Source organism: Typopeltis vanoorti, chromosome 19 (assembly GCF_054136105.1).
Source record: "Typopeltis vanoorti isolate ZY-2024b chromosome 19, IOZ_Tvanoo_1.0, whole genome shotgun sequence".
Lineage (NCBI taxonomy): Eukaryota > Metazoa > Arthropoda > Arachnida > Uropygi > Thelyphonidae > Typopeltis > Typopeltis vanoorti.
Genome location: NC_143567.1, coordinates 15,504,118 through 15,530,730, shown reverse-complemented (window position 1 = coordinate 15,530,730; position 26,613 = coordinate 15,504,118). Strand labels below are relative to the sequence as shown.

The window sequence follows — 26,613 nt, the reverse complement described above, 5'->3', positions numbered from 1 at the left end:
AAATGGGTCCTAGATCCCAATGTAAATATCCCATAGATCAAAATCTACCAGCATAGGTAGCAAACATTTCACATTCAAAACGCGAGACTGATACGTGTATGCAAGCCGCCATTTTTTCCATATAAAATCCTGCCTCTCACTCCCCTACTCACACCCTCTTTATACAGTTTCCAGGGATGACCTCTGATTCTCCCTTGATCTCCCACTATTCTCTGTAGAACTTCATCACCATTAATCCTATAACAACCCCCTTACCAACTTGTAGGTCTCTATCATATCTCCCCTCTTCCTCCTGTCCACCAGACTCTGCAAATTACATCTTCTCAATCTTTCCTCATACTCGACATTCCAGAGGTCAGAAACTACCTTAGTCAGTCACCTTTGGACCCTTTCCAACATCTCTTCATCCTTCTGAAAACCAGGTGACTAAATCTGGGCACAATAGTCCATGTGTGGCCTAATCAAAGCCTTATACAACGGAACAGGAATTTCCCTACTTCTACACGTCAGTGTCCTCCACATCACTCCCAGAAGCCTTTGTGTTGTCTTCACAATTTTGGCTATGTGTCCCCTAAATTTTAGATCCTTATCCACTATCACCCCCAGATCTCTTATTTCTTTCACCTCCAACAATATATCCTCAACAAGCATAAATTCTACATCCTATCTTTGTTTTCCAAATTTTAAAACCTTACATTTTGCAACATTGAACTCACATCCCCCTTTCCGTGCCCAATCACTCAGTTTATTCAAGTCTTCTTGTAAGGCCACAACATCTTCACTACTCTTTATGGTTCGTCCCAACTTTGCATCATCTGCAAACAACTGAATATCTCCATCCAAATCTTCGCCAATATCATTAATATACAAGTTAAACAGTAATAGTCTAAAACAGACCCCTGAAGCACTCCACCAGTGACTTTCCTTTTCCTGGATATCGCACCCCCATACACAACTTGTTGATACCTATCAGATAGCCAGTCTCCAATCCAATGCACTAATTTAATATCCAACCCCATCTGCTCTAGTTTGACTGTCAACTTATCATGAGGTACTCTATCAAAAGCCTTTGCGAAATCCAAGTATATTAATGTGTATCCTTCTCCTCTGTCCACGGAAGCAGTCACTTTATTGTAATAAGTAAGTAGATTACTAAAACATGACTTCCCTTTAGCAAATCCATGCTGTCCATCAAAGATAATACCATTGTTATCAACCCAACTCTGGATCCTAGTTCTCACAAGCTTCTTCAACAACTTAACCACAACACCTGACACACAGATAGGCCTATAGTTTGATGCTTGAGTTCGATCACCTCCTTTATGAAGTGGCACAATCTTGCCCTTCTTCCACTACCTTAGGAACTTGACCGAGTGCAAGACTCATATTAGAAAAATATATCAAGGCAGGCGCCATCTTCCTGTCACATTCTTTCAGAATACGCGGTGATATATTATGAACTCCCACAGCCTTATTTACATCTAGTTTACTCAACTCCCCAAACACCTCTTGCTCACTTACAGTCAGTCTCTCGTCCCCATCATCAACTGCTCTCAATCTTTCCATGAAGTCACATTCACAAGATTAAAAGAACTTTATGAACTGCTCATTAAGTATCTCCACCACACATTCTGCAACAGCTGTCTTTATACCATTTTCTGCAATCGATGTCATCCTTCCATAATCATTCTTTCTTTTGCTGGCTACATATCAAAAGAACTCCCTAGGATTCTTTTTGGCTTCATTAGCTAACTGCTGTTCATACCTCTCTTTAGCTACTCTCACCATCCAATCACCCTCCTTGTCTGGTCTTTGTAGACCTCATGAAATTGGTTATTTCCACTTCTCTTATGCTGCCTCCACAATGCCCTTTTTCTCTGATTTGCATGCTTAATCTCTTTATTCATCCATCTCACACCTACCTTATTTAACCTTCTCACCCTTGGAATATATTTAGATATTGCATCTACTAGATAGTTTTTGAAAATCCCCCAAACTGCATTGATCTCTTTTCCAGCTAACTCCTCATTCCACGCTACATCTGCAAGCTGTCTCCTATGCTCTTCATAATCACCCCCCCCCCTTGTAGTTCCACATATACCCTTTTCTCACAGGGGGTCTCGCACTGCTGGCAACCACCCAGGTAATCACCTCATGGTCACCATTATGCAAAGAGAAGGCAATATAATTTGAAGGCATTTAGAACCAGGCTGGAAATTCACTCTGTCAGATCTTTATTATTATTCCGGGCAACTCCAAGGAGCCGACAGACTCATCGAGGGAGGCCCTAACATCATGTCAAGAACAACTATTCGACATTCACACAGTGTCTATCATACCTTGCCTTGAACTCATTCACAGTCGTAGCACCCACCACAGACTCTGGCAGCCTATTCCACTAATTCACCACTCTCCAAGTAAAAAACCTAGCTCTAACACCCTTGTTAACTACATTCTTGCTTCCATGCATGGCCCCTAGTCCTCCCGCCACCAGTCCTATTTTCAAAAATATCTTCTGGATTAATCTTATAGTAACCCTTCAGTAATTTGAATGTCTCAATCATATCACCCCTTTTCCGCCTATCGACCAATTTTTGCAACCCACAAATCTTCAACCTATTCTCATAAGGTTCATTCCACAGACCTGCTATCATTTTGGTCACTCGTCTCTGGATCCTCTCCACTTCCTCCCCATCATGAAGAAACCCTGGCACCCATAACTGGGCATAGTCCAGATGGGGTCTTATCAAGTCTCGATACAGAGGAACAATAACTTGTTTGTCTCTGCATGTTAAAGTATTTTTCAGAAGCCAAGTGATTTGATGAGCTGATTTAGCCACTTTTGCAATGTACCCCCTAAACTTCAATTCCCTATCCACCAACACTCCCAAATCGCTGGCCTCGTCAATCTCCTTGAGTACAGTTCCACCAGTGTGATATACTGCTGCTATTCTTTTCACCCCAAAGTGCATAACCTTACACTTTGCCACATTAAATTGACATCCATTTTTCCTAGCCCAGTCCTCCAAACTATCCAAATCATCCTGTAAAATTTTGACATCCTGTGCACTCACAATTGCTCTACCAAACTTTGCATCATCACCAAACAAGTGAACACTTTCTCTCAGATCCCTTCCTATATCATTGATGAACAAATTGAAAAGTAGTGGTCCAAGAACGGAGCCCTGTGGCACTCCACTAGTCACAAGATGTCTTTTAGACTCCACTCCTGAATAAACCACTCTTTTATATCTCTCCATCAACCACCCTCCTATCCATCTCACCAGCCCTGTATATCCATCTGCTCCAGTTTACTGATTAGGGTTCCATGTGGTTTAGACTCCATGTGGATGTCTTTTAGACTCCACTCCTGAATAAACCACTCTTTTATATCTCTCCATCAACCACCCTCCTATCCATCTCACCAGCCCTGTATATCCATCTGCTCCAGTTTACTGATTAGGGTTCCATGTGGTATCCTGTCAAAGGCCTTGGCAAGGTCCAGTAGAATCACTGTAAACCCAATCCCCTTATCCAGATTAGCTGTCACTGTGTTATAAAACGTGAGCAAGTTACTGAGGCATGATCTTCCCTTCACAAAACCATGTTGTCCCCCATACAATATCCCATTTTCATCTATCCAATCCTGTATTCTTTTCTTGACTAATTTCTCTAAGACCTTGACAGATTTGCTATTTGTTTCTGATAACCTGTCCATGACAAGTTATTTCTGGAGCCTTATATATATGTTACGGTTAAAGTGATAAATCCGGTTATTATTATTAATAATTACTGGTTAAAGTGAATAATTTACGAGAATTAATCACTTTAACCGGTTAAAGTGAATAATTCCTAGAGGAGTCTGGTACATGTAATAAAAACATGTTAAAGATAAACGTTGTTGTGGGCTGAGCTTAATGATTGCAGGCAGATAAATGGGAATAACAAATAAAAGTTGTTGTGGGCTGAAAAGATGAATGGGGCTAATAGATAAATCAGAAAGGAACTGATCAGTGTTTTTCTCCATTGATTGAGGAAAGAGGTATAGCAACAATGTTTATCTATTATCCCCATTCATCTGCCCACAACAACTTTTATTTGTTATTCCCATTTATCTACCCGCAATCATTAAGCTTGGCCCACAACAATGTTTATCTTTCATCCCCAATAATCTGCCCACGACAAACTACACTCTGGTTCAACATGCAACATCCAGGTTAGTTTATAATGATTTCTGATTTCATTGAGTGCAAAAGAAGTACTTTCCTTACTTTTTTCATTATAAACTAACCTAACCAATTAAGGTTAGGTTAGGTTAGGTTAGTTTATAATGATTTTTGATTTCATTGAGTGCAAAAGAAGTACTTTCCTTTCTTTTTTTATTATAAACTAACCTAACCTAACCTAAACTAAGCTGTTATAATTTCTATTGAGAATGAATACCTATATACAGGACAGGTGCATAGTATTTTTCTTGTGTGTGCGATTAATGTTCGGCACCTTTCCAATAATGTTTTTTTTTTTTTGAATAAAGTGTAAATAAAACAGGAAATGAATAACAAATGAAAACTGCTTTATAGTATAATGTTACCTACAGATTAGTCCTGCTTATACAAATGTTTTTTTAGACAGAACTCTACAATTAATCATTAGTTGATTTATGATACATCAAAAAAATAAAGAACTATTTTAGGTAAATTTTAATAAAAAATTACAGTGATATAATCGGGTCCAGGATACAATTCCAGAATTTATTTGTTCGTTTCCGGGAAGATCTGAAGGGGTCCGAATGGAAGACGACGTACATTCATAATTATATGCACCATTCGTTGTTCGTTTAAACTCTTATCACATATTTTTTGACATCATTTAGGTGCCTTTTCTTCTGTGGTGCCTGTGTATATTTCACACCTCGCACACACCACCAGTTGGGCCTGCCTATATACAAAACCTATAAACATGTTTTTTTTTACATTTACCAGACTCTAGAAATTAGTCCCTTTAACCGTTTAAAGTGATTAATTCTAATTATTCACTTTAACTTATTAATAATAACTGGATTTATCACTTTAACCGTAACATATATTATTATTATTATTATTCTTTGTTTGAATAATACTTTGTTTTAATCATTAAAATTTATAAGTATACTCATCTCCCACTTAATAAAGAAAAGAAAAAAAAGTTGTGGTCAAAGTCCAATAGATTAGTGCTAATTTAAAGAAAGCTAACAGAGTGAAAAATATTTTTTTTAGTTTTTTTTTTTAACTGTAGCACTGTTTTCTAATATTAAAATTTATTTTAATATGCCTTTTAGATACTTTGCATCATGGGAAGACAAATAGCTTAGCAAGGAGTACAGCCAGTCTGTATGGAACAAAAGAAGATTTATATGACAGGTTAAAAAGACATCAGTATCAAGGAAAGAAAGGAGGTGATGAAATAATTTTTATTTTAAATATACAGTTCATTCAAATATAGTGTTTATAGAGATTCATTGAATTTATGCACTTTTGAGAGGCTTTGTATTTTACCCAACTTCTTGTAAATTGTGGAGTATGATATTTGATAAAGAGTGACCCAAAAGTTTTCAAATTTAAGTAAACATAAATTATAACGAAGGAAAGCAATGCCTTTATTTATTTATTTATTTATTCAATCACAGCAATAAGCTTTATTCATCACTGAGTAGGCAGTAGTCTAGTTCCACCGCAGTGAGTGTTGCTATGATCAGTCACAGGATCATAGCACATGAGAAGAGTGGTGATTGAATTCCTTACTATGGAAGATGCGAGTCCGATGGAAATTCATACCAATCTGAGGAACGTGTATGGAGACAATAGAAACTGAAAAAAAGGCATCTGTAGAGTTTGGCACACCAGAAACATGAACGAGGTCCTCCTCTTTGACAACACCCAATCTTGTATCAATTTGTGTCCATGGTACTGAATTGCAATATTTGACTGGACCGATTTTCTCCATATCTCACAGGTGGCACTCTTTGACTATCAATCTGTTTGGTCTTCTGCAGAATTCACTTTAAAGATGCAATCCACAAATCCTTCATTGCTTTATGTAAAGGATAATGTGTGAGCACATTAATTTCTTTTATTTATCATAAGAACTCCTTAAATGATATAGAAAAGAAGAGAAAAACAGAAACACATACAAAATGCAGAACTCACTATTATTAATAATAGTTGCTATTCAGGGCTATATAGGGGTGCTTAAGGGTCAAAGCTGTATAACTGAGAGGAGACCTCCACATAGCCTTTAAAGGAATGCGGAGAACCGACCAGGGCTTCTGACCTAATGTCCAATCCTCACCTTCTCGTGGTGCACCCTGTTGGGTATCTACTTTGATACTGAACGAACGAGGACGGGCTGGCAATTTGGGATTTAGCCGACCAAATTGTATTCTTATTGGTTAAACCAAAATAAAAAATGATGGTACAACATGACAAAATTTCATGCCGGCTGGGGCGTCGCCCGGTTAAACAAGGCCCCCGTTGTTTTCGCCAGGGAACCAGGGCGAACAGCGAAAAGTCAGCTACTGGAACAAATCTGAAAACAAACCCCAACTCAACATCACCAGAGTTAAAGATCGGTACTATCAACGTAAGAAGCCTGAATGGCAAAGAAATGGAGCTAGCTGATGAATTAGATAAGTACCAGATCGACATAATAGGGGTGACTGAAACAAAAAAGATCAAAACTGGTGAGATCTTTCTGAGCAATAAATACAAAATGTTATATTCAGGCAATGACAATCAAGGAAAAGAAGGAGTAGCCATAGTATTCAACACAAAATACGAGGCTAATCTTCTTGAATGGCAGTCAGTCTCAAGTAGAGTAATGTGGGCAAATATGAGAATGGGGAACTGGACAATGAGACTTATTTGTGCCTATGGTCCCACAGAAGGTTCTCCTAAGGTAGAAGTGGAGGAATTTTTTGAGGCTTTAGAAAAAGCAACTGACACAATGAAAAAGGAAAAGTTGGTCCTTGTTGGGGATCTAAATAGTAGAGTAGGAAATGATTGTGAGACATACAAAAATATTTTGGGAAAATTTGGAGAAAAGAGCAAAGCTAATAATAATGGCAAATATCTGTTGGATTTCTGCTCAGGACATGGACTGGTTATTACTAACACCATGTTCCAACATAAAAATGTGCACAAATTCACATGGAGAGAAGAGGCTAGGAATAAGAAAAGTCTCATTGACTATGTTATTGTTGATAGTGATGTTTTCTCCCTGGTGCAGGACACCAGAGTGTACAGAGGATTTGAAATTGGAAGTGATCACTATTTAGTCTTGAGCAGGATAAAATTGAATTTCATATTGAAAAGAATAACATGTAAGAAAGTTTTAAAGCGAATAAAAGTTGAGCAGCTCTCAGATGTGAACTGTAGACTAAAATACAGAAATATTATTGAAAAGAAAATGAAAGAGTTTGAGAACAGGAATCAAACCTTGGAGATTCAGTGGCAAACTCTGAAGGAAACATTGATTGATTTTGCCAGAGAGGCATGTGGTGAGGTTGTGTGCAAGGATAAAAAAATCAGAACTCCCTGGTGGACACAGGAAGTTAAAGAGGCGGTGAAGGAAAAGAAGAAAGCATATCAAAAGTTCCTGGCAAATAAGTCAGCTTTTACTCTTACAGAATACAGAGACAAATGTAAGAAAGCTAAACAGTGTGTAAAACTCCCATAAACAAAAGTCATGGGAGGACTTTGGCAAGAATATAGAAAATAAATATCAAGAAGGTGGCAAAATATTCTGGAGGTTCCTGGCAAATAAGTCAGCTTTTACTCTTACAGAATACAGAGACAAATGTAAGAAAGCTAAACAGTGTGTAAAACTCCCATAAACAAAAGTCATGGGAGGACTTTGGCAAGAATATAGAAAATAAATATCAAGAAGGTGGCAAAATATTCTGGAGGTTGTTGAAGAAGCTTAGGAATGGAGGAAAGAGTGCTGTAAAAGGAATTAGAGATGATAAAGGTGAAATGAAAACAGGAGAAAAAGATATCATTGAAGTATGGAGTAATTACTTTGAAAAACTGCTAAATGATACAAGCAGTGATGACAGCACAGTGATAAAAAACACTGACCAGGCATGCAGTCAGGAATACATATCCATACTTGAAGTAGAAAAAGCCATCAAAGACTTGAAATGTGGAAAGGCAGCAGGAGTAGATGATATTCGACCAGAAATGCTGAAGTATGGTGGTATAAGAGTCTTACAGTGGCTGCACTGCATAGTTCAGAAAGCCTGGACAGAGGGACGAATTCCCGATGATTGGAGTGGAGCTCTCATAGTACCCATATATAAAAAGGGAAATAAAACTGAATGTGAGAATTACAGAGGTATTTCCCTACTGAGTGTTCCTGGCAAGATCTATGCAAGTATACTTGAGAAATGGTTGAGAAGAATTGTGGAAGAAAAGCTTGGTGAAGAACAAGCTGGATTCAGGCCAAATAGAGGCTGTCAGGATCAGATCTTCACTTTACGACAAATAGTCGAGAAAGCATGGGAATATAACAAAGATCTGTATTTAAGTTTTGTCGATTTGGAAAAGGCATATGACAAGGTGCCAAGAGAGAAGCTATTCAATACGCTGCAGTTATATGGTGTCAATGGGGCATTATATCAAGCAATACTTAGTCTTTATTTGAGTTGTGAGTCAGCAGTTAGAATTGAAGGAAGTACAGGAAGATGGTTTAATGTTAAATCTGGTGTGAGACAAGGATGTACATTATCCCCTCTGTTATTCATTATCTATATGGATCACATTATGAAGGAATGTGGTATTAAACCTGATATCAAAATTGGAGATGTTAATGTCAGCTCTTTGCTTTATGCGGATGATGTTATACTTCTAAATAAATCTGCTACAAGTCTGCAAGATTCTCTGACTAAATTGAATAGCTGTTGTAGTAGATATGGTATGAAGGTCAGCAATAAAAAGACAAAGACAATGAAAATAGGCAGAATCATTGAAATTGTCAACTGTGTTGTGAATGGAGAACCTGTGGAACAAGTAAAACATTTCAGCTACTTAGGCACAATTTTTACTGAAGATGGTAAACTAAATATAGAAATAGACAACAGAATCAGCAAAGCTGGTATCGTGGGAAGTCAATTGAATAAATTCATATGGAATAAGAAAGAAATTAGTCGGAACACTAAATTAGCTGTATACAAGACTGTGTTCAAACCAATTTTAACTTATGGATCTGAGAGCTGGGTCAGAAGTAAAACACTTGACCAAAGACTAGAGACCGCAGATATGAGAGTCCTGAGAAAGATTAGAGGTGTGAACAGATGGCATCAATGGCAATATCATATTAAAAATGAGGATATTAGGAAAGAACTTGACATTGTCAACATCTAGGAATGCGTTAGCAGAGCTAATCTCACGTAGTATGGTCACTTAAACAGAATGGGCGAAGAAAGATTAGCAAAACAAGTGTTCTCTACCAGGTTGGCAGCAAAACGACCCAGAGGAAGACCAAGATATAGGTGGATTGATACGGTACAAAGTGCCTTAGACGATAGAAATATAAGATCTGATAATATTGGTGTCTTGACATGTAACAGACTGATTTGGAGGAAAATTGTAGATAGGAAGTTAGTAATGATGTAATTTTTTCATGTAGTACTGTCATATCCTGTACACCCCTTGAGGGTACATGGCAGGAATTTGATGATGATGATGATGCTATTCAGGGCTAACATGTTAAGACCGGAACCAAGACATAAGATTGAGCAGTGAAATGACTGCAGAAATACACGAAAAAGACTATGTGCAAAAAAGTCTCCTCTCTATATTAAGAGAGTTACAGACAAAATGGTATACATTGCAAAAGCTAACATTACCAAATTTGCTTTTTCAGTCCATTATGCATTATCACACCTCCATGCAGGTCACCAAAACTGTCATGACCATTCTCAAAAAACTAAGGATGTACAGAATATACTATGTACGTGGCTTTAGTTATATAGACCCAGACTAGTAAGAAGAAATTATACTTAAAAAAAAAAAATGAAAAAAGAAGACCATATAAGCCAGGCTTAGCTTCCATACATCACAAAAGAAAAGCATAATGTTATATCAGATCAAGATTAAATTCTTGGAGTAATTTACACATTTTACTAGAACAAATGCATTATGTCCATAGCCCCTTCAGCCTACAAAAATAAGCTTGGTATCAGGTGTGTTTATTCAGGGTGTGCAGTTCACACCCACGGAATACCAATATCACCGATATTATATTTTTGCATTTATTCCTGTTCAAAACTCCCAAAACTGTTTCCTGGCTTCACATGATTCCTAAAATTAAACACAATATACTAATGCTTCATGAAGAGGACACTTTTCAATGTGTAAACATCGCATCGCATTCGCGTTAATAGCCTGGGTGTGGGGTCACAAATAAAGACACCTTGGAGCCCTTTGTACAGATGGCGCAGTGGGTGAAGTTCTTAGCTTTCCAGTGATTTTAAAACCACCCAGAAGTAAGTGACTGTGACTGGTTATTTTGTCAACCAATCCAATTGAAAGTTGTCATTTGTCATGAGTTACTATTTTTGTTTTCTAAGTTTCATTTGTTTTGCATGCATGAAGTGTGAACTGCCATGTTTAGGACACCAATATAGAAAATTACTTTTCTATAGAAAAGTAATTTTCTATAAATAATTTATCATTTTTTAATCCATATTTACAATGGGAAATGGTGTTGAAGATCTACTGAATGTCCTTTTCTGCAAGAGCTTTTGCTGATTGTATGATTATAGTTGAAGGAGGTTGGAACTTGTGTATAAATAAGTAAATAAAATGATTTGGTTCAATGCAGGAAAATAATAATTTCCCAAGTGATTACTTTTTTCGATTAATCTCACCATGCAGCATAAACCCTTTGTGCTTCTCACATAAACAGCATGTGTGAAGCATAGTTATTGTTCATTTGACCTTTATGCTTTCCATATTTAAAATTATATTAATCGATAAAGTATTCAAAGTTATCTTACAATTAATTGCAAAGGATCAATTAAGATGAGTACTAATGTGCTCTTAAAACTTTCATACATTGATGAAAATGCAATCATACGATCAAATGACATGAATTTTATAGTGCGGCTTATATAAGCCACATGACAGCACACCCAACTTAAACAGGCAAGTGATGCCACTGCTTGGTATCCTTTTCTACTTAAAATGGTGGGTCAACTATGTAATTGCTATCACTGTATAAATCCCATGTTTGCCTAACCTGCCAAACCTTAGAATACTGTTTTTGCATTTGGGTTGTTAAATGTTATTCAGAAGAAGGCAGTCTGCTTAAAACGATGACTTGCTCCCCCCCCCCTTTCTGACACACATACACATTCCAATCACTTTCTCATAGACTTTTTGATTCTGCCTTACGCTTTTTCTATAGGTGTTTTCATGGGCATTGCTCCACTGTACTGTACATTACTCTACTTTCTTACTTCTCTCCTCTAAACTCGTAAAAACACACATATGCATCAACATCTACATATAGATGTTGATCTATATGCAGCATCAGACATACCAAACCAACTTCTCCTCTTTCATTCCATCTGCCTCTATTCTTTACTGTTTTCCTCAAGGACTTCAAACTCTAATTGTTTAAAGATTGCATCAATAGGTGCCTTCTTTCTTCCAAAATTATGCTTGATGAGAAATTATATTCTTGTTTTCATTCTTAGTTTACACAAGTAGAAGGAAATGAAGGTTTGCATTTGAAGTATTTTCACAACTAGGATATTTGTATAGTATATATATATAAAGAGAGACAGTTGACTTCACATTTTGATCTAGTATCCCATAATGCACACTTCTGAGGTATGTGTAATACTATGCATTATGGGAATGATCACAACCCAAACCAGCTTCAACCTTTATTGAAAAAATAATACAGAGGACTTGTTTGCCAGAAGCAGGAGCCATATCATTACCAAAACATTAGCACGTGAATTACTTTCACAATGGGGTTACTTGTATAGAGGCAGTGGACATTACATCAGGTTGATCTAGTATCCCATAATGCAAGCACATACACTTTTTGAGCATGTATAATGCCATGCATTCCTAAATGAGTCTTTGGACTCCTTTGAGGTGTCACATAATAATAATATAATGCCATACATTATAGAGAAGGATCATTACCCAGACCAGTTTCAGCCTTTATTAAATGGTAAAAGATATAGCAGATTATCAAAAACTGAATAATGTAAAAAGATCTCTCTCGACTCTATACCTGGTTCATCCCAGGATACCTTAGTTTTAATTCTGTCAAACAATATTGTTTGAACCTTACGTCTAACTACCATTGGCCAGCAGGAATTTACTCTAATCTTAGGATAAATGCCCTCATCACTGGGAACTAGACCTATGCAAATGCAAGAGTAAAATCAATGGCAGAAGTCATATTTCTATATACAAGTAACAAAGTGATGTGTTACCATGAATAAGCTAGATAGATGCGTAAATGAATGGGGGTGTCAGTTTAATGCAACAAAATGTAAGGTCTTGAGGTTTGGGAAACATCGATGGGATGCTGCATACTCTATGGGAGTAGTTATACTGGAGGAAGTAGGGGAGACAAGAGATCTGGGGTTGATGATTGATAAAAACCTGAAATTTAGGGGACATATTTCAAAGGTGGTGAAGGTAACACAGAGAATTGCTGCAATTATAAGAAGGACACTGACCTGCAGAGATAAAAGGGTTATCATTCCATTGTATGAGTCTCTGATCAGACCACACTTAGACTATTGTTCTCAGATTTGGTCCCCAGGATTTGAAGGGGATAAATTAACTGTGGAAAAAGTACAAAGACGGATGACAAAGATGGTTTCAGGACTGTACAATGTTAGTTATGAGGATCAGCTGAGGGAAGGAATATGGACTGCAGAGTTTGGTGGATAGAAGAAGGAGAGGTGATATTATTGAGACTTTTAAACTGTTGAGAGGTGGTTACAGGGTTACAGGGGAGTTCTTTCGCTTGGTTGAACAGCGGGAAGGAGTGATGACAAGAAGCCATCCCTGGAAGTTACAAAAGGAAACTGTGAGCAAGAGGGTGAGGAGTGGTTTCTTTGCATGGAGGGTGGTTGAACCGTGGAATGCATTGCCTGATGGAGTGGTGAGAGCGAGAACAGTCAATGAGTTTAAGGAGTGGTATGATAGATTTTGTGTTTCTTAGGGGGGGATCTCCCCTCGATGAGTCTTGACATACTTTATGTTCTTAGGAAGGACCTCCCACGATGAGTCTTTTGACTCCATGAAGGCCTGAATAATAATAATAATAATTACAGTACTCTGGATTAGGGATTGATTTACCAAGATTTGTCACTGTGAAGGGAAGTAAATTATTCTTACTAAGAGATTATATAAGTATATTCTTCCTTTATTGTGAGCCAACAAAAATTTGTACATGAAATATCATGACTAAGACTATTACATGAAGGTTTCTTAATATCCCATAATGATTATATGATTATTAGCATTACATGATTCCATACATGACAATATCTTAGACAATACAAAGTTAATCATACCACTCCTTAAATGCATCCACTGTTTTCACTTGCACCACTCTCTCTCTCTGGCATCGCATTCCATGCTCCTACCACTTGGCATGCAAAAACCTTCTTCTCACCCTCTTACTTAACTTTGAGGAATGGCCCCTTGTCTTTGTTCCATAACCCTTCTTCTGCCATAGGAAAATATCCTGTGTGTCAATCCAGTAAATTCTTTTCAATATGATTATACAAGACACTTTCCTGTATAAATCATATTGAATGTAGAGTTGATGCACAATAATGTTGCAGCGAATAAGGGTGATAGTAGCAAGAATGCAACAAGAAGAATGAGTGTCTATATGATGCTGAGAAAGAGCAATGAATGAGTAGAATGTTATGAAAAAGCCATGAGTGAGTGATCTGCTGAAAGAAGCAAACAATGGTGCATGACTTAGCGATATGAACATAGCAAAAGTTAGGAGTGGCGAATGTAGTACAAATTTGGTGAACATTGAATTAAACAAATGTGTTGATTTGATTATAAAATGTATTTATTGCAAATGATAATTGTAAGACAGAGGAAGATACAAAAGACAGTGGAATGGTAGAAGAACAAATGAAGAATGATAAAGAAGCTAGCATAAAAACCATGAACACATTTGAGGGTATTTGGAAAGCAGTGTAGTGCTGTATGGGGGCTCCATGTTGAATGATGTGAAAATGAATCAGGTAGCAAAAGCAGGACTCCAGAAATACAACTTAAATCTAGTAGCCACAAAAAAAAAAAAAAAAAAAATTACTTGCCTAAGGTATCAGTTTATTTTATGCAAATAGTGTCATAGATGATTTTTTTAAAAAATGAATGTTATGATGACAAAACAAAGAAATACGAGGGCTGTTCAATAAGTAATGACTAATTTTACTGTCGCGAAACCACTCATCACAATTTTAATTTCTGTGGAATAAAGAAATGTTGCTGTCTGTATTAACAAAAGAGGTTGATAGATGGCTTTATATGGGCTGATGTGCCATATAAGCCATCTATCTGATGTGCCATATAATGCCATCACATGACTAAACGCGAGCTTGTTTCAGCGCCCCTACGAGCCGCGACCAGTTGTCGAAATGGAAGCGTCCTTGGAACAGCGTTATGCGATTAAATTTTGTGTGCGTTTGCAAAAATCGGCATCGGATACTTTTAACATGATACGCGAAGCTTTCCACGATGAAGCAATGTTGAGGGCAAGTGTTTTTCGCTGGCATAAAACTTTTAAGGATGGAAGGCAAAATGTGAAAGATCTTGAATGTGAGGGAAGACCTTCAATGTCCATCACAGAGACAATGACCAACACAGCAGCGATTATCATCAAGGAGGATCACAGAATTACAGTACGCCAGCTGCATGTTGTCCTGAATATTTCTGTGGGAAGTGTTCACTCAATCATGGCTGAACATTTGGGATTGAAACGTGTTTGCACCCGATGGATTCCCAAACTCTTGACACCCGGAGCAAATGCAGTATTGAGCAATGAATGAAAAGTGGATGTGTGCACAGAATAGAAAGAAAGACTGGAACAAGAAGGCGACAACTTCTTAAAACACATCATTACAGCAGATGAAGCTTGGCTGTATCACTATGACCCTACAATGAAACAACAAAGCAGTGAATGGAAGCATCTGTCTTCGCCTACCCCCAAGAAAGCAAAAATTGTAAAATCGGCTGGTAAAGTTATGACCATAATGTTTTTTGAGTACGAAGGCATTGTTTACCAACACGCTGTAGAACCCGGGAATACTGTAAACGGCTCATACTATGCGGATGTTTTACGGACAATGGTATAGCACGTCAAAAGGAAGCATCCATTGCTGAAGAATGGCTTCTTATTGCACCACGATAATGTAAGGCCACATATTGCTGGTTGTGTAGTGGATGTTTTGCAGAAGAACAACATAGATATCCTACCACACCCTTCATACAGTCCTGATCTCGCACCGTGCGATTTCTGGCTGTTTCCTCAGCTCAAGAAACCACTAAGAGGCTACCATTTCGAAAGCAACAAAGCATGTGTAAAAGCTGTGGAGGCGGTTTTGAAAGAACTCTCAAAAAACGGACTTTCACATGTGTTTAAGAAGTGGATGCAACGTTGGGACAAATGCATCGCGTCTCACGGTAGTTACTTCGAAAAAGACCATGTAAATGATGACGATTAAAGGTAATCTGTTTTCTGTATAAATAGTCTTATAACTTATTGAACAGCCTCCATACATTCTTTAATTTTCACTCTATTACACATAATTATACAGATATGCCACAGCACAGCTCAGTTTTTGTTTTCATTTTTTGTTCATATTTAAGAGTGAATTTATATAAATTATCCATAAACAATAATTTAGGGAAAAAAAATAATAAAATTCACAAAAACAAGAAAGTATGTAGCACTCACTGTGCAGCCAGACTCACTTTCACACTGCACTCAATCACATGATCTGGTCTTTGACTTGTCTTTTTAAATAACATTATTAAAAACCATTTCCATTATGTTAGCAAGGCTTCTCTGATACCTAGAAAGCAACAAACTTCTTTTCAACACACAGTGTGGCTTTTGTAAACATAGTTCAACCTTGGACCATTTGGTCCATTATAATAAATTTAATGTAATCCTTTATCCAAGTGTAAGCAAACAAAGTTTGCGCCTGAAGTATCTTCAGAACTGAGGCAACTCGTGGTAAAGGTGGGCTAAGCTCTCATCACTTGTCTTAGTATCTCCTATAATGCAAAGCACATCTCCTTGCAGACATGTATAATGTAATGCATTAAGGGAAGGGCCACTACCCAGACCGGTTTCGACCTTTATTGAGGTCTCGTCAGTGGGAGCCAGACCCAGAGGTGATGATACTAAGGTGGGATTAATGGAGAAGTCATATTTACCTATACCAGTTGCCAAAAGGTGTCTCACTCCCAGGTGTCTGGCTCCTGCTGATGAGACCTCAGTAAAGGTCGAAACCGGTCTGAGTAGTGGCCCTTCCTTTAATGCATTACATTATATATGTCCACAACTAGATGTGCTTTGCATTATGGAAGATACTAAGACAAGTGATGAGAGCTTAGTCCACCTTTACCACGAGTTGCCTCAGTCCTGAAGATACTTCAGGTGCAAACTTTGTTTGCTTACACTTGGATAAAGGATTAAACTAAATTTATTATAGTCTAACCAAGTCAGGGAAAAAAAAAAACTTCTAACATGTATAAGAGATGCTTTCCTGAAATGAGAACATGTGTAGTTTCAGTGTTCTTTGACATAGGAAAAGCCTATGACACAGTCTGGATTTAATCTTGGTTTGGGGGTATACCTTCCTGTTTTTATTAAGAACTTTTTCTCCAGCCATGTGTTCCAAGTCCAGATGGGTAGCATTGAAAGTTTATTTTTCACTTGGTCAGACTATAATAAATTTAGTTTAATCCTTTATCCAGGTGTGTGCAAACAAAGTTTGCGCCTGAAAGTATCTTTAGGACTGGGGTAAAGTGGTACAACACCAGGCAACTCCTTACAAAGGTGGAGCAAGCTACCAACACTCCTATCTCAGTATCTCCCATAATGCAAAACACATCTTCCTGCAGATATGTATAATGGTATGCATTAAGGGAAGGGCCACTACCCAGACTAGTTTCAATCTTTATTGAGGTCTCTTCAGTGGGAGCCAGGCCCAAGTGGAGATACCAGGCAGAAGCATTAGCAAGGTCATCTCCACCTATAGGAGCTGCCAAACGGTGTGCCACCTTTTTATTAAATTACTCTGGATTTAGAGAAAGATGTTGAAGTTTATTTTTCACTTGGTCAGACTATAGTAAATTTAGTTTAATCCTTTTGAAAGTTTAATACTTTCAGGTGCAAACTTGGTTTGCACACACTTGGATGTTGAAGTTTATTTTTCACTTGATCAGACTATAATAAATTTAGTTTAATCCTTTTAAAAGTTTAATACTTTCAGGTGCAAACTTTGTTTGCACACACGTGGATAAAGGATTAAACTGAATTTATTATAGTCTGACCAAGTGAAAAATAAACTTTCAACATCTTTCTCTAAATTCAGAGTAATTTAATAAAAAGGTGGCATACCGTTTGGCAGCTCCTATAGGTGGAGATGACCTTGCTAATGCTTCTGCCTGGTATCTCCACTTGGGCCTGGCTCCCACTGAAGAGACCTCAATAAAGGTTGAAACTAGTCTGGGTAGTGGCCCTTCCCTTAATGCATAACATTATACATATCCACAAGGAGATGTGTTTTGCATTATGGGAGATACTGAGATAGGAGTGTTGGTAGCTTGCTCCACCTTTGCAAGGAGTTGCCCGGTGTTGTACCACTTTACCCCAGTCCTGAAGATACTTTCAGGCACAAACTTTGTTTGCACACACTTGGATAAAGGATTAAACTAAATTTATTACAGATGGGTAGCATGTTATCTTGACCATATCATCAAGAAGAGGGGGGGGAAGTTTCTTCAAGGGCTCTGTCTTAAGTGTGACTCTCTTTGCTATTAAAGTGAACTCAATTACTGAACAGCTTCCTCCCACAGTAAGCAATTGTCTTTATGTCAATGATTTCACAATTTACTGTCACTCCTGCAATACGTGGGTCATTGAAAGACAACTTCAACAAGCAATTGCTCATGTCTCTTCATGGACTCTTTGTCATAGATTCAGATTATCTACTGAAAAAACCATTTGTGTACACTTCTGCCAGAAATACACTCTCCACCCTGATCCTTATTTAAGAATGGGACAAAGTAGTATCCCCGTAGTTCCAGAGGCTAAGTTTCTGGGACTCATCTTTGATAGAAAGCTCACTTTCTTTACACATTTCTCATCTTCAGGATAAGTGCATAAAGATAAAGCAATGAAAATCCTCTGCACTTTATCAAATGGGATGCTGATCGATATTCCTTACTCAGCATTTATTATGCACTTTGTACTTTCAAAGCTTGATTATGGATCACAGGTTGACAGTTCTGCAAGGAAGAGCATGTTCTGGTGGTTGAACCTGGTCCATCATCAAGGTATCTGATTAGCTACCCATGCTTTTCACACATCACCCAATCAAAGTCTTTATGTTGGATCAAATGAACTCCCTTTATCACTTAGATGAAAGTATATATCTCTTAATTATTCCCTAAAAATAAAGTCCCTTCCAGAACTAGTCTCTTTTTGCTATGTTGGGAGGTCCTGTATCACACGCCAGACCGTCATCCATTCTTTTGGTATGCGCATTAAAGAGCTATTGGATATGAGTGCTGACAACATTACCTGCATCAAACCAAACAGCATTTTTCCATGATAAGCTTGCACCCCATTCTCAACCTCTTACTTTGTCAACTGCAGAAGTCTCATACACCTTCATCTGTCTACCTTAAAATGTTCAATGCACACACCCCACTCTGATTTCTTGCCAACCTATACTGATGGTTCAAGATCAGATCTCTGTTGGTGGTGCTGCTGTGTTCTCTAACATTACAATTTCTAACCGGATCCCACCCAAATGCAATAACTATACAGGCTGAACTGTATGCCATTCATCTTACACTTGTACATATCAAAGAAAACTCCTACCAGAAGTATTGAGTTCTTTACAGGCTATCTCCTTTCCAATGTATAATTCATATCCAGTGCTTGGTGAAGTGCTTCACCTCCTGCACAAAATAAGAATCCTCAATTTTGATGTTCAGTTGTGTTGGATTTCCAGCCACATTGGAATTAAGGGAAATGACATTGCAACTGCAGCTGCTAGATCAGCTCATACATTCTTGACCTACTGTTCGACAGCCTCTTATACTGACTACACATAGATTATAAAATCAAAGTTAATTCCACAATGGCAATACTCATGGCAGAAAGCACTGATGAACAAATTACATGAGATTAAGCTTGACATTAAGCACTAGCAGTATAGTCAATGTAAGAACAGAAGAGAGGAAGTTGTTCTTGCTAGGTTTAGTATAGGTCACAATCATGTCACACATTCTTATTTACTGAAAGCTGATGACCCACCCATGTGTGGGAAATATAACACCTGTCGTACCATTAGTCATATTCTGGTAGAGTGCGAGCGCTTCACACAAGACAGAAACTATATTTTTACTTATCTGGCTGAGCCCTGTGTATACTCAGCCAGATTGGCACAACTTTTTAGATTTTTAAAAAAACATTAATTTATTCAAAGTCATATGATTATGGATTTGTATATATGTAGATACTGCATTGTACATACATTTTATTTACTAATTTCACTATCTCCTTGTAACTATTTATTTACTAACCAACACCCTGTGTACTGGTGTAACCCCATGTCATTTACTGTCCTTGTGCCATAAAACTCCAAATCAATCAGCCATTATGTTAAATATTCATGTAATTAAGCTGTGAAAATAAGCTTAGGACAATATTATAATTGCACACCTACTTAACTCTTAAATGTTGGAAGAATAAGATGTATAGATGTACTTCTGAAATCTTTTTAGAACCATTTTTGGTTATAGCCCCCCCCCATGTGTTTCCAACTTTCTTTATTGAAGACTTTAATTAATAAAAGATTTAATTAGATTGTGCAAGTGTTAATTTTCATGTTTATAATCACTAGTTTATTTTGTTAATAAATTATACTGTGAGAAAAGTACAAATTTTTTAAATGATAGATAGTCTATTACATATGTGTGTGTGTATATATGTGTAAGGTTAATAATGAATTAAACAACACATTAAAAAAATGTGTTGATTAGATTATAAAATGTGTTTATTGGGAATAATAATTGTAATTTTTATTAAATGTATTCATGAATACATTTATAATATATTAAATATTATAAATATATTCATGATGTGAAAAACTTACTTGTCTTATGATGAAGAATTTACTGTTTTCTCATACACTTGAAGTGTGCAAGATTTGCTTTTTTTTTAAGTAACAATAATAAGTGCCATTACTGTAATGCACAGTGGCAGCTCATGCCTCTCACTTCATGACAAAAACAAAAACTGGAAGTGTAATACACAGTGTAGTGAAAAGAATGCTACACTCTAATAGACAAGCTTAGGTGTTGGATGTTATTCTTAATTCAACACCAAATGAAGTGAATTATAAAAAGATGTTTATTAATTGGCTTAACAAACCAGCATCTTCAGTGCACAAAGCAACACACAACAATAAGTGAAACAATTCAAATTGTAATGGACAAAAGATCTAAAGTCCTAATTTGGTGTCCACTAATATTGGCACTTAGTATTCTTATAATTATATAGTGGTTGATCTTAAGATAACAGTCTCCCAAAATTTTTGCAAATGTATGTAACCATACTTATTCAGGTTAGGGGAATGCTTCACAGCCATTGCAAACTCTGAAGATAATCTTTCTGACCTCTGACAATTTCTATATGGGGTACAGTGGGTTTTTTTCATCTCATCCTGTGTGAAAGGGTGTGGTCTGCCAGTCCATCCAGACTTGCCATAATAATAATGGTAATGAATGTATTTCATATGTTCTTCAAGGTGGATGTTAACAGATCTTCCTGTTCCATAGTAGTCCAAGTCACATGGAATGAACTTCATACACTCCAGGTTATGCTAGGGGATGGAGTTTATCCTTAGGAGAGCAGATCAGAGTTGCTAATTTAACATGTGATGTGAAGGTGATATTTTAATAGTACTTTGGCTATCATTTTGGATGTTCCTCAGATATAGGGAATACGAATGGTGGTGGTATTTTGTTCTTGTGTGTTTGAGGAGGAGGAGGAAGTAAGAAGGCCATGTAGTAATTTATCTATTTTGTAGGAACAGTAGCCATTGGCAAGGGAAGTATGAAGAAGATATTTAAGCTCTGTGGAAAAGCTGCATCATTAGAACAAGTAATCCTAGCTCTCTGTGTAAGTGTTTTTAGAATAGATACTGTTGGGCTGGATGATGATGATGTGACTGCTGTGGATATCTTTCTGTGTGTTGGCTCTATAAATGGAAAAAGATAGTGAACCATCTAAACGGCATATGACTAATGTGTCAGTAAAAGGTAAACAGTTATTAGATTCTCTTTTTACTGTGACATGAATTTTGGGGTGCTGGCTGTTTAGATAAGTAACAAAAGAATCCAAAGTGTCTTGACCATGGGGCCAAATGGCAAATACATCATCAAAGTGTATGTACCAACACTAAGGGCTTATATGTAGTTGTGGTAAGTATTTTGTTTTCGAAGTATTCCATGTAAAAAGTTAGCTAAAGGAGAGGGACAGTGGGGAACCCATTGCAGTACTATTAGTCTGTTTGTAGATTTTTCCTTGCAAGTAAAGTAACTGACATACACAGTAAATTTGAATAATCCCAATTTATTATATAAAACATAAGAAATACATTCATTACCATTATTATGGCAAGTCTGGACAGACTGGCAGACCACACTTTGGACACCTCTTCACATAGGATTAGATGAAGAAAAAAATACAATGTACTATACAGAAGTTGCTAGAGGTCATAAAGATTACCTTCGGAGTTTGAGTGGCTGTGAAGCATTCTCCTAACCTGAACAAGTATGGTTACATAAATTTACAAAACTTTTGGGAGACTCATCTTAAGATCAACTCCTAAATAACTGCAATACTTCTTTTTTACACCATTAGAGGGTTCCCAATTAGATCTTCTGTTTACTCATTGTCATGTGTAAACTAATGTGTTGTTTTTTTTGTGCTCTGAAGATGCTGATTTGAAATCCAGTGAAATATAAATCATGACACCTCCAAGGAGTCCGAAGACTCACCGCAGGAGGACACCCGCTGTACAACTCTCCGTTTCCACTACTACCAATCACCTACATCAACACCATCTACTGCCCCACAACCATCACCACCGCAGCTAGTATTTTTTGTCTGTAAATTGTGTGTGTTCTGAAGGGCCGATTTGTCTGTACCCGGGATGAAAAACCAGAGTTTCAGGGAGAAAAAACCCTGCTACCTCCATATGAGATCGGCTAACTCACTTTCAATTGTAAAAGTCCATATAAAGATTCCTCCCATCATAACGAGAATTGAACTTAGGCTTTTTCTAATCGAAGGGCGCAGCGTACTGTCGTTCTTCCAATTGCACTACGGAGGCGCAAACCAGTTAACAAACATCTTTTTTACAATTCACTTCATTTGGTGTTGTATTAAAATAAGTTAAGAATACTTACAGTACTGTGATAGAAATAACAATTTTTGAAACTTGATAGTGGATATTTATGAAGTCTTTCATATAGATAGAAAATCCTTAAAAGTTATCAGTTTTGTTATGTGGCAATAATGATGACAGGACAACTGTTGGGGAAGAAGACATGGCAGAATGAGTTTTTATTGACTGTGTATTTTTCCAGTCTTTCATACAAAAAGAAAAATAAAGTTCTGAACCTTAAAGAAGATAAAAAAGAACAGAAAAAGAGTGAACAGGATTGGTTTATGTCATGACTTTTAGAGTAGACTTGAAAATAAAACTGCAATTGTTTTTTTGTGGTTCTTTAAAAGGGAATGCTGTAGTTTTCAAATTAAAGATTTCATATCCAGAAGTTTTATTCCAACTCTCTGGAAATAAAAGTTCTCTAATAAATTTGGTGGAAGCTACACATTCAAATACTTGACAGCAAATGAGGTGATGTTTTATGCAAAAAAATTAATATACTGTATATATATTTATTAATATATTTTGAATGCATTTAGAACAAAGGCTGAAAATTCTCTTGCCATTCGATAAGAAGTGACTGAAAGTGTGGAGAGAAGAGGAAATGCAGTGGAATTGACTGTGCTGGTGAGAACAAGTAATTTGTGAGTGTGAATGAAGTAGTGCAGGAATTGCGAGTGTTGCTACAGGAATGTGAGGGGAAGAATTGTGACTGTTGCCAAGGTATGATAGTAGAGAGCTGAGGAGAAGAGTGACAATCATGAATGGCATGAAAGCTAGTATGTGTAGGAAGAAAGGACTTGAGTTTGCAGATGTATGGGATTTTTTGAAAAGACAGAAAAGATAAAAAAAAAAGGAGGTCATGTATTTCAGATGATTTCAGAACAGTTGTTTCCTCTCACTGTGGAACTTGAAGAAAGCAGTAATGATAATAGCTTTGAGACCGTTTTGTGTGAGGCTGAGATTAGCACAAATTTTAGATATTTAGTGTAGTGTTGCTACAGATCAGGGAAGGCAGAAGGTGATACTGGTGAACAACAGGAGGGTGATAATAATGGGTGACTATGGAAGCATTGACTGGAAGCGAAATAAAATGTGTAAATAGCTTGAGGAATTCTGTCTTATGCAGTATGTAGTTGAAGCAACATGTATAACTCAAGTGTTGGATTTAATAATATCATCTCATACAGTATTAGTAAATGTCATCACAATGCTACCAATTGGGAAGAGTGATCATTTGTAATGACATGGGGAAAAGCTAGACAGGTACAAGCTTCACAGAACAAGAGAGAGAGAGAGAGATGCATGGAATTACAGAGCAAGGGTTAGTTATTTTTGATTTTTATGGTGCAAATACATCAAAGGTCATAATGCACAAGGACAATCACAAACATCCATACCCCTAGTGAGATCTGAACCCCACGGCCTCTTGGCTGGAGAGCAGATATGGTAACCACTCAGCCAACCAGGCTGGCCAGAGCAAAGGTCTATGTTAAGGAAATCGATTGGTGATGTGCAATGGTATAATCAGTTGAAGGGGAGAGAAATCAGCAGTGCATGAGACTTGGTCCAGAATCAGTTACTTGTGGCATTGTCAGATTGTATATCTAAGCTTCAAAGGATAAATAAAGTAATAGTGAAATGGGTAAATCATGGAATTATAGAGAAGCTTCTGAGAAAGAGGATGTTATGGAGGAGATATAAAGAACAAGATATCTCCCTTAGCAACATAAGGAGTATAACTTGCAGGCTAGGTGACAAGTGTAGTGAGGAAAGAGAAATTGGCATATCAAGAGAGATTAGCTGAAGCAGTAAACCAAAACACTTCAAGACTCTATAGTTATGTTGCTAAAAGAAGAAAGGGTGAATATGGAAGACTGACTTGAGTTACTGGAGACAGGACATGAGTCATAATACTATGCATTATGGGAAAGGTCACTTTGCACTACCCAGATCGGTTTTGACCTGTATTGAGGTCTCTTCAGTGGGAGCCAGATCCAGAGGTGATACCAAGGTTAAAGCAATTCGTGGGACAACTCGTGGCAAGATACTTCAGGTGCAAACTTTGTTTGCTTACACTTGGATAAAGGATTAAACTAAATATATAATTTATAGTCTAACCAAGTGAAAAAACTTTCAATATCTTTCTCTAATCCAGAGTAATTTAATAATAAGGTGCGACACCTTTTGGCAACTGGCATATGGAAATATGACTTCTGCATTGCTTAAACCTTGGTATCACCTCTGGGTCTGGCTCCCACTGAAGAGACCTCAATAAAGGTTGAAACCAGTCTGGGTAGTGACCCTTCCCATAATGCATAGCATTATACATGTCTGCAAGGAGATGTGCTTTGCATCATGGGATACTAAGGAAAGTGATGTGAACACAGTCCACCTTTGCCACGAGTTGCTCCAGTCCTGAAGATAATGAAAGAAATGCAAACTTTCTTTCCTTACACTTGGATAAAGGATTAAACTAAATATATAATTTATAGGAATAATCCCAGAAGAGTAGAAAGAAGAAAAAATAGTGGCAATGCATAAGGAAGAATCCAAGTTTAGTGGTAAGAAAATGTTAAAGACAGAATACAAATCTGGATTGATGATAATGGAAGAAATCTTTCGAGAGAGAGAGAAAGCAGCATGGGTTTGTTAATGGAAGGCCACACTTTAGTATCTTGGTTACATTTTATAATAGGGTGGCTAGTGTATTAGACAGAGAAGATGATTATATAGTGATTTATCTGGATCTCTCTAAAGCATTTGATCAAGCACTACATGATAACACTACTGTTGAAATTAAGCAGGATGGGGGTGAATAGTCATTTGGTAGCTTGCTTACAGAGATGGCTGACTGAAAGGAGCCAGCAAGTTCTGTATGGAAGTGCAGTGTCCTGAAAAAGGAAAGTAATCAGTAGGGTACCATAGGATTCTGTTCTGGAACCATTGTTATTTAATTTATATATTGCTGATATAGTTCAAGGTGTGAAAGGAGATAGCAGCCGTTTGCTGATGCTGCTAAATTAGGAAGAGCAATGTCAATAAGTTCTGATGTGTTGTTGTTGTGTTTTGGGCTGGAGAATGAGGATGTCATTTGAGTGTCACTAAATGTGAAGTATACACTTTAGCCAGAGAAGATGGAATGAAGTTCAGTCATTTTTACACGTGTGTGTTCTACTGCAAATAACCTGATCCTTTATATATATATATATAATATTCATCAAAGCTTGAGTTGCTTCCTCAGTCTTAAGAAAAGGCTGGTTATATTCCACTAATTCGGGCCCTACCCAAGGGCCTATGAGTTGTGGAAATACTTTCTGAAAACGAATGCTGTGCCGAACAAAGTGGCTTTTTGCAGCTGCCCAATTTTTAATCCATCTAACTCGAGTGCTTCTAGATGTTTTTTCAATGTTTTAGGGATGGCGCCTAAAGCACCTATTATTATGGGAACAACTTTTGTTTTCTTTTGCCAGATTTGTTCAACTTCGATTTGCAAATCGCGATATTTTGTAATTTTTTCATTTTCTTTGTTGTCAATCCGACTATCTCCTGGTACTGATATTTCGATAAACGTAACACCCTTGTTTTCACTTTTTTCAACCACTGTGATATCGGGTGTGTTGCATTCCAAGCTTTTGTCAGTCTGGATTTTGAAATCCCAGAGTATTTTAGCTTTTTCATTCTCAACCACTTTCTGGTGAACTTTATGCTTCCAATAGTCTTTAGATACTTCAAACCCATACTTTTTACATAAATGCCAGTGGATTATCTTAGCTACATTATCATGCCTTTTACGGTACTCAATTTGTGCAATTTTGCTGCATCCACTTATAATGTGGTCTACCGTTTCTTCCTTTTCTTTGCACAATCTACAT

The 26,613-nt window shown here is 37.2% G+C and overlaps 1 protein-coding gene across 1 annotated transcript in view; it reads left to right on the top strand.

Annotated features, from left to right (window-relative positions):
* LOC150095877 (uncharacterized) overlaps nucleotides 1–26,613 on the top strand; it is a 710,412-nt gene that overhangs the window by 661,573 nt on the left and 22,226 nt on the right. Inside the window, exon 52 of the mRNA XM_090409554.1 lies at nucleotides 5,318–5,434. Coding sequence (XP_090265680.1) covers nucleotides 5,318–5,434 — 117 coding nt within the window. The remainder of the gene's footprint in view (nucleotides 1–5,317; nucleotides 5,435–26,613) is intronic.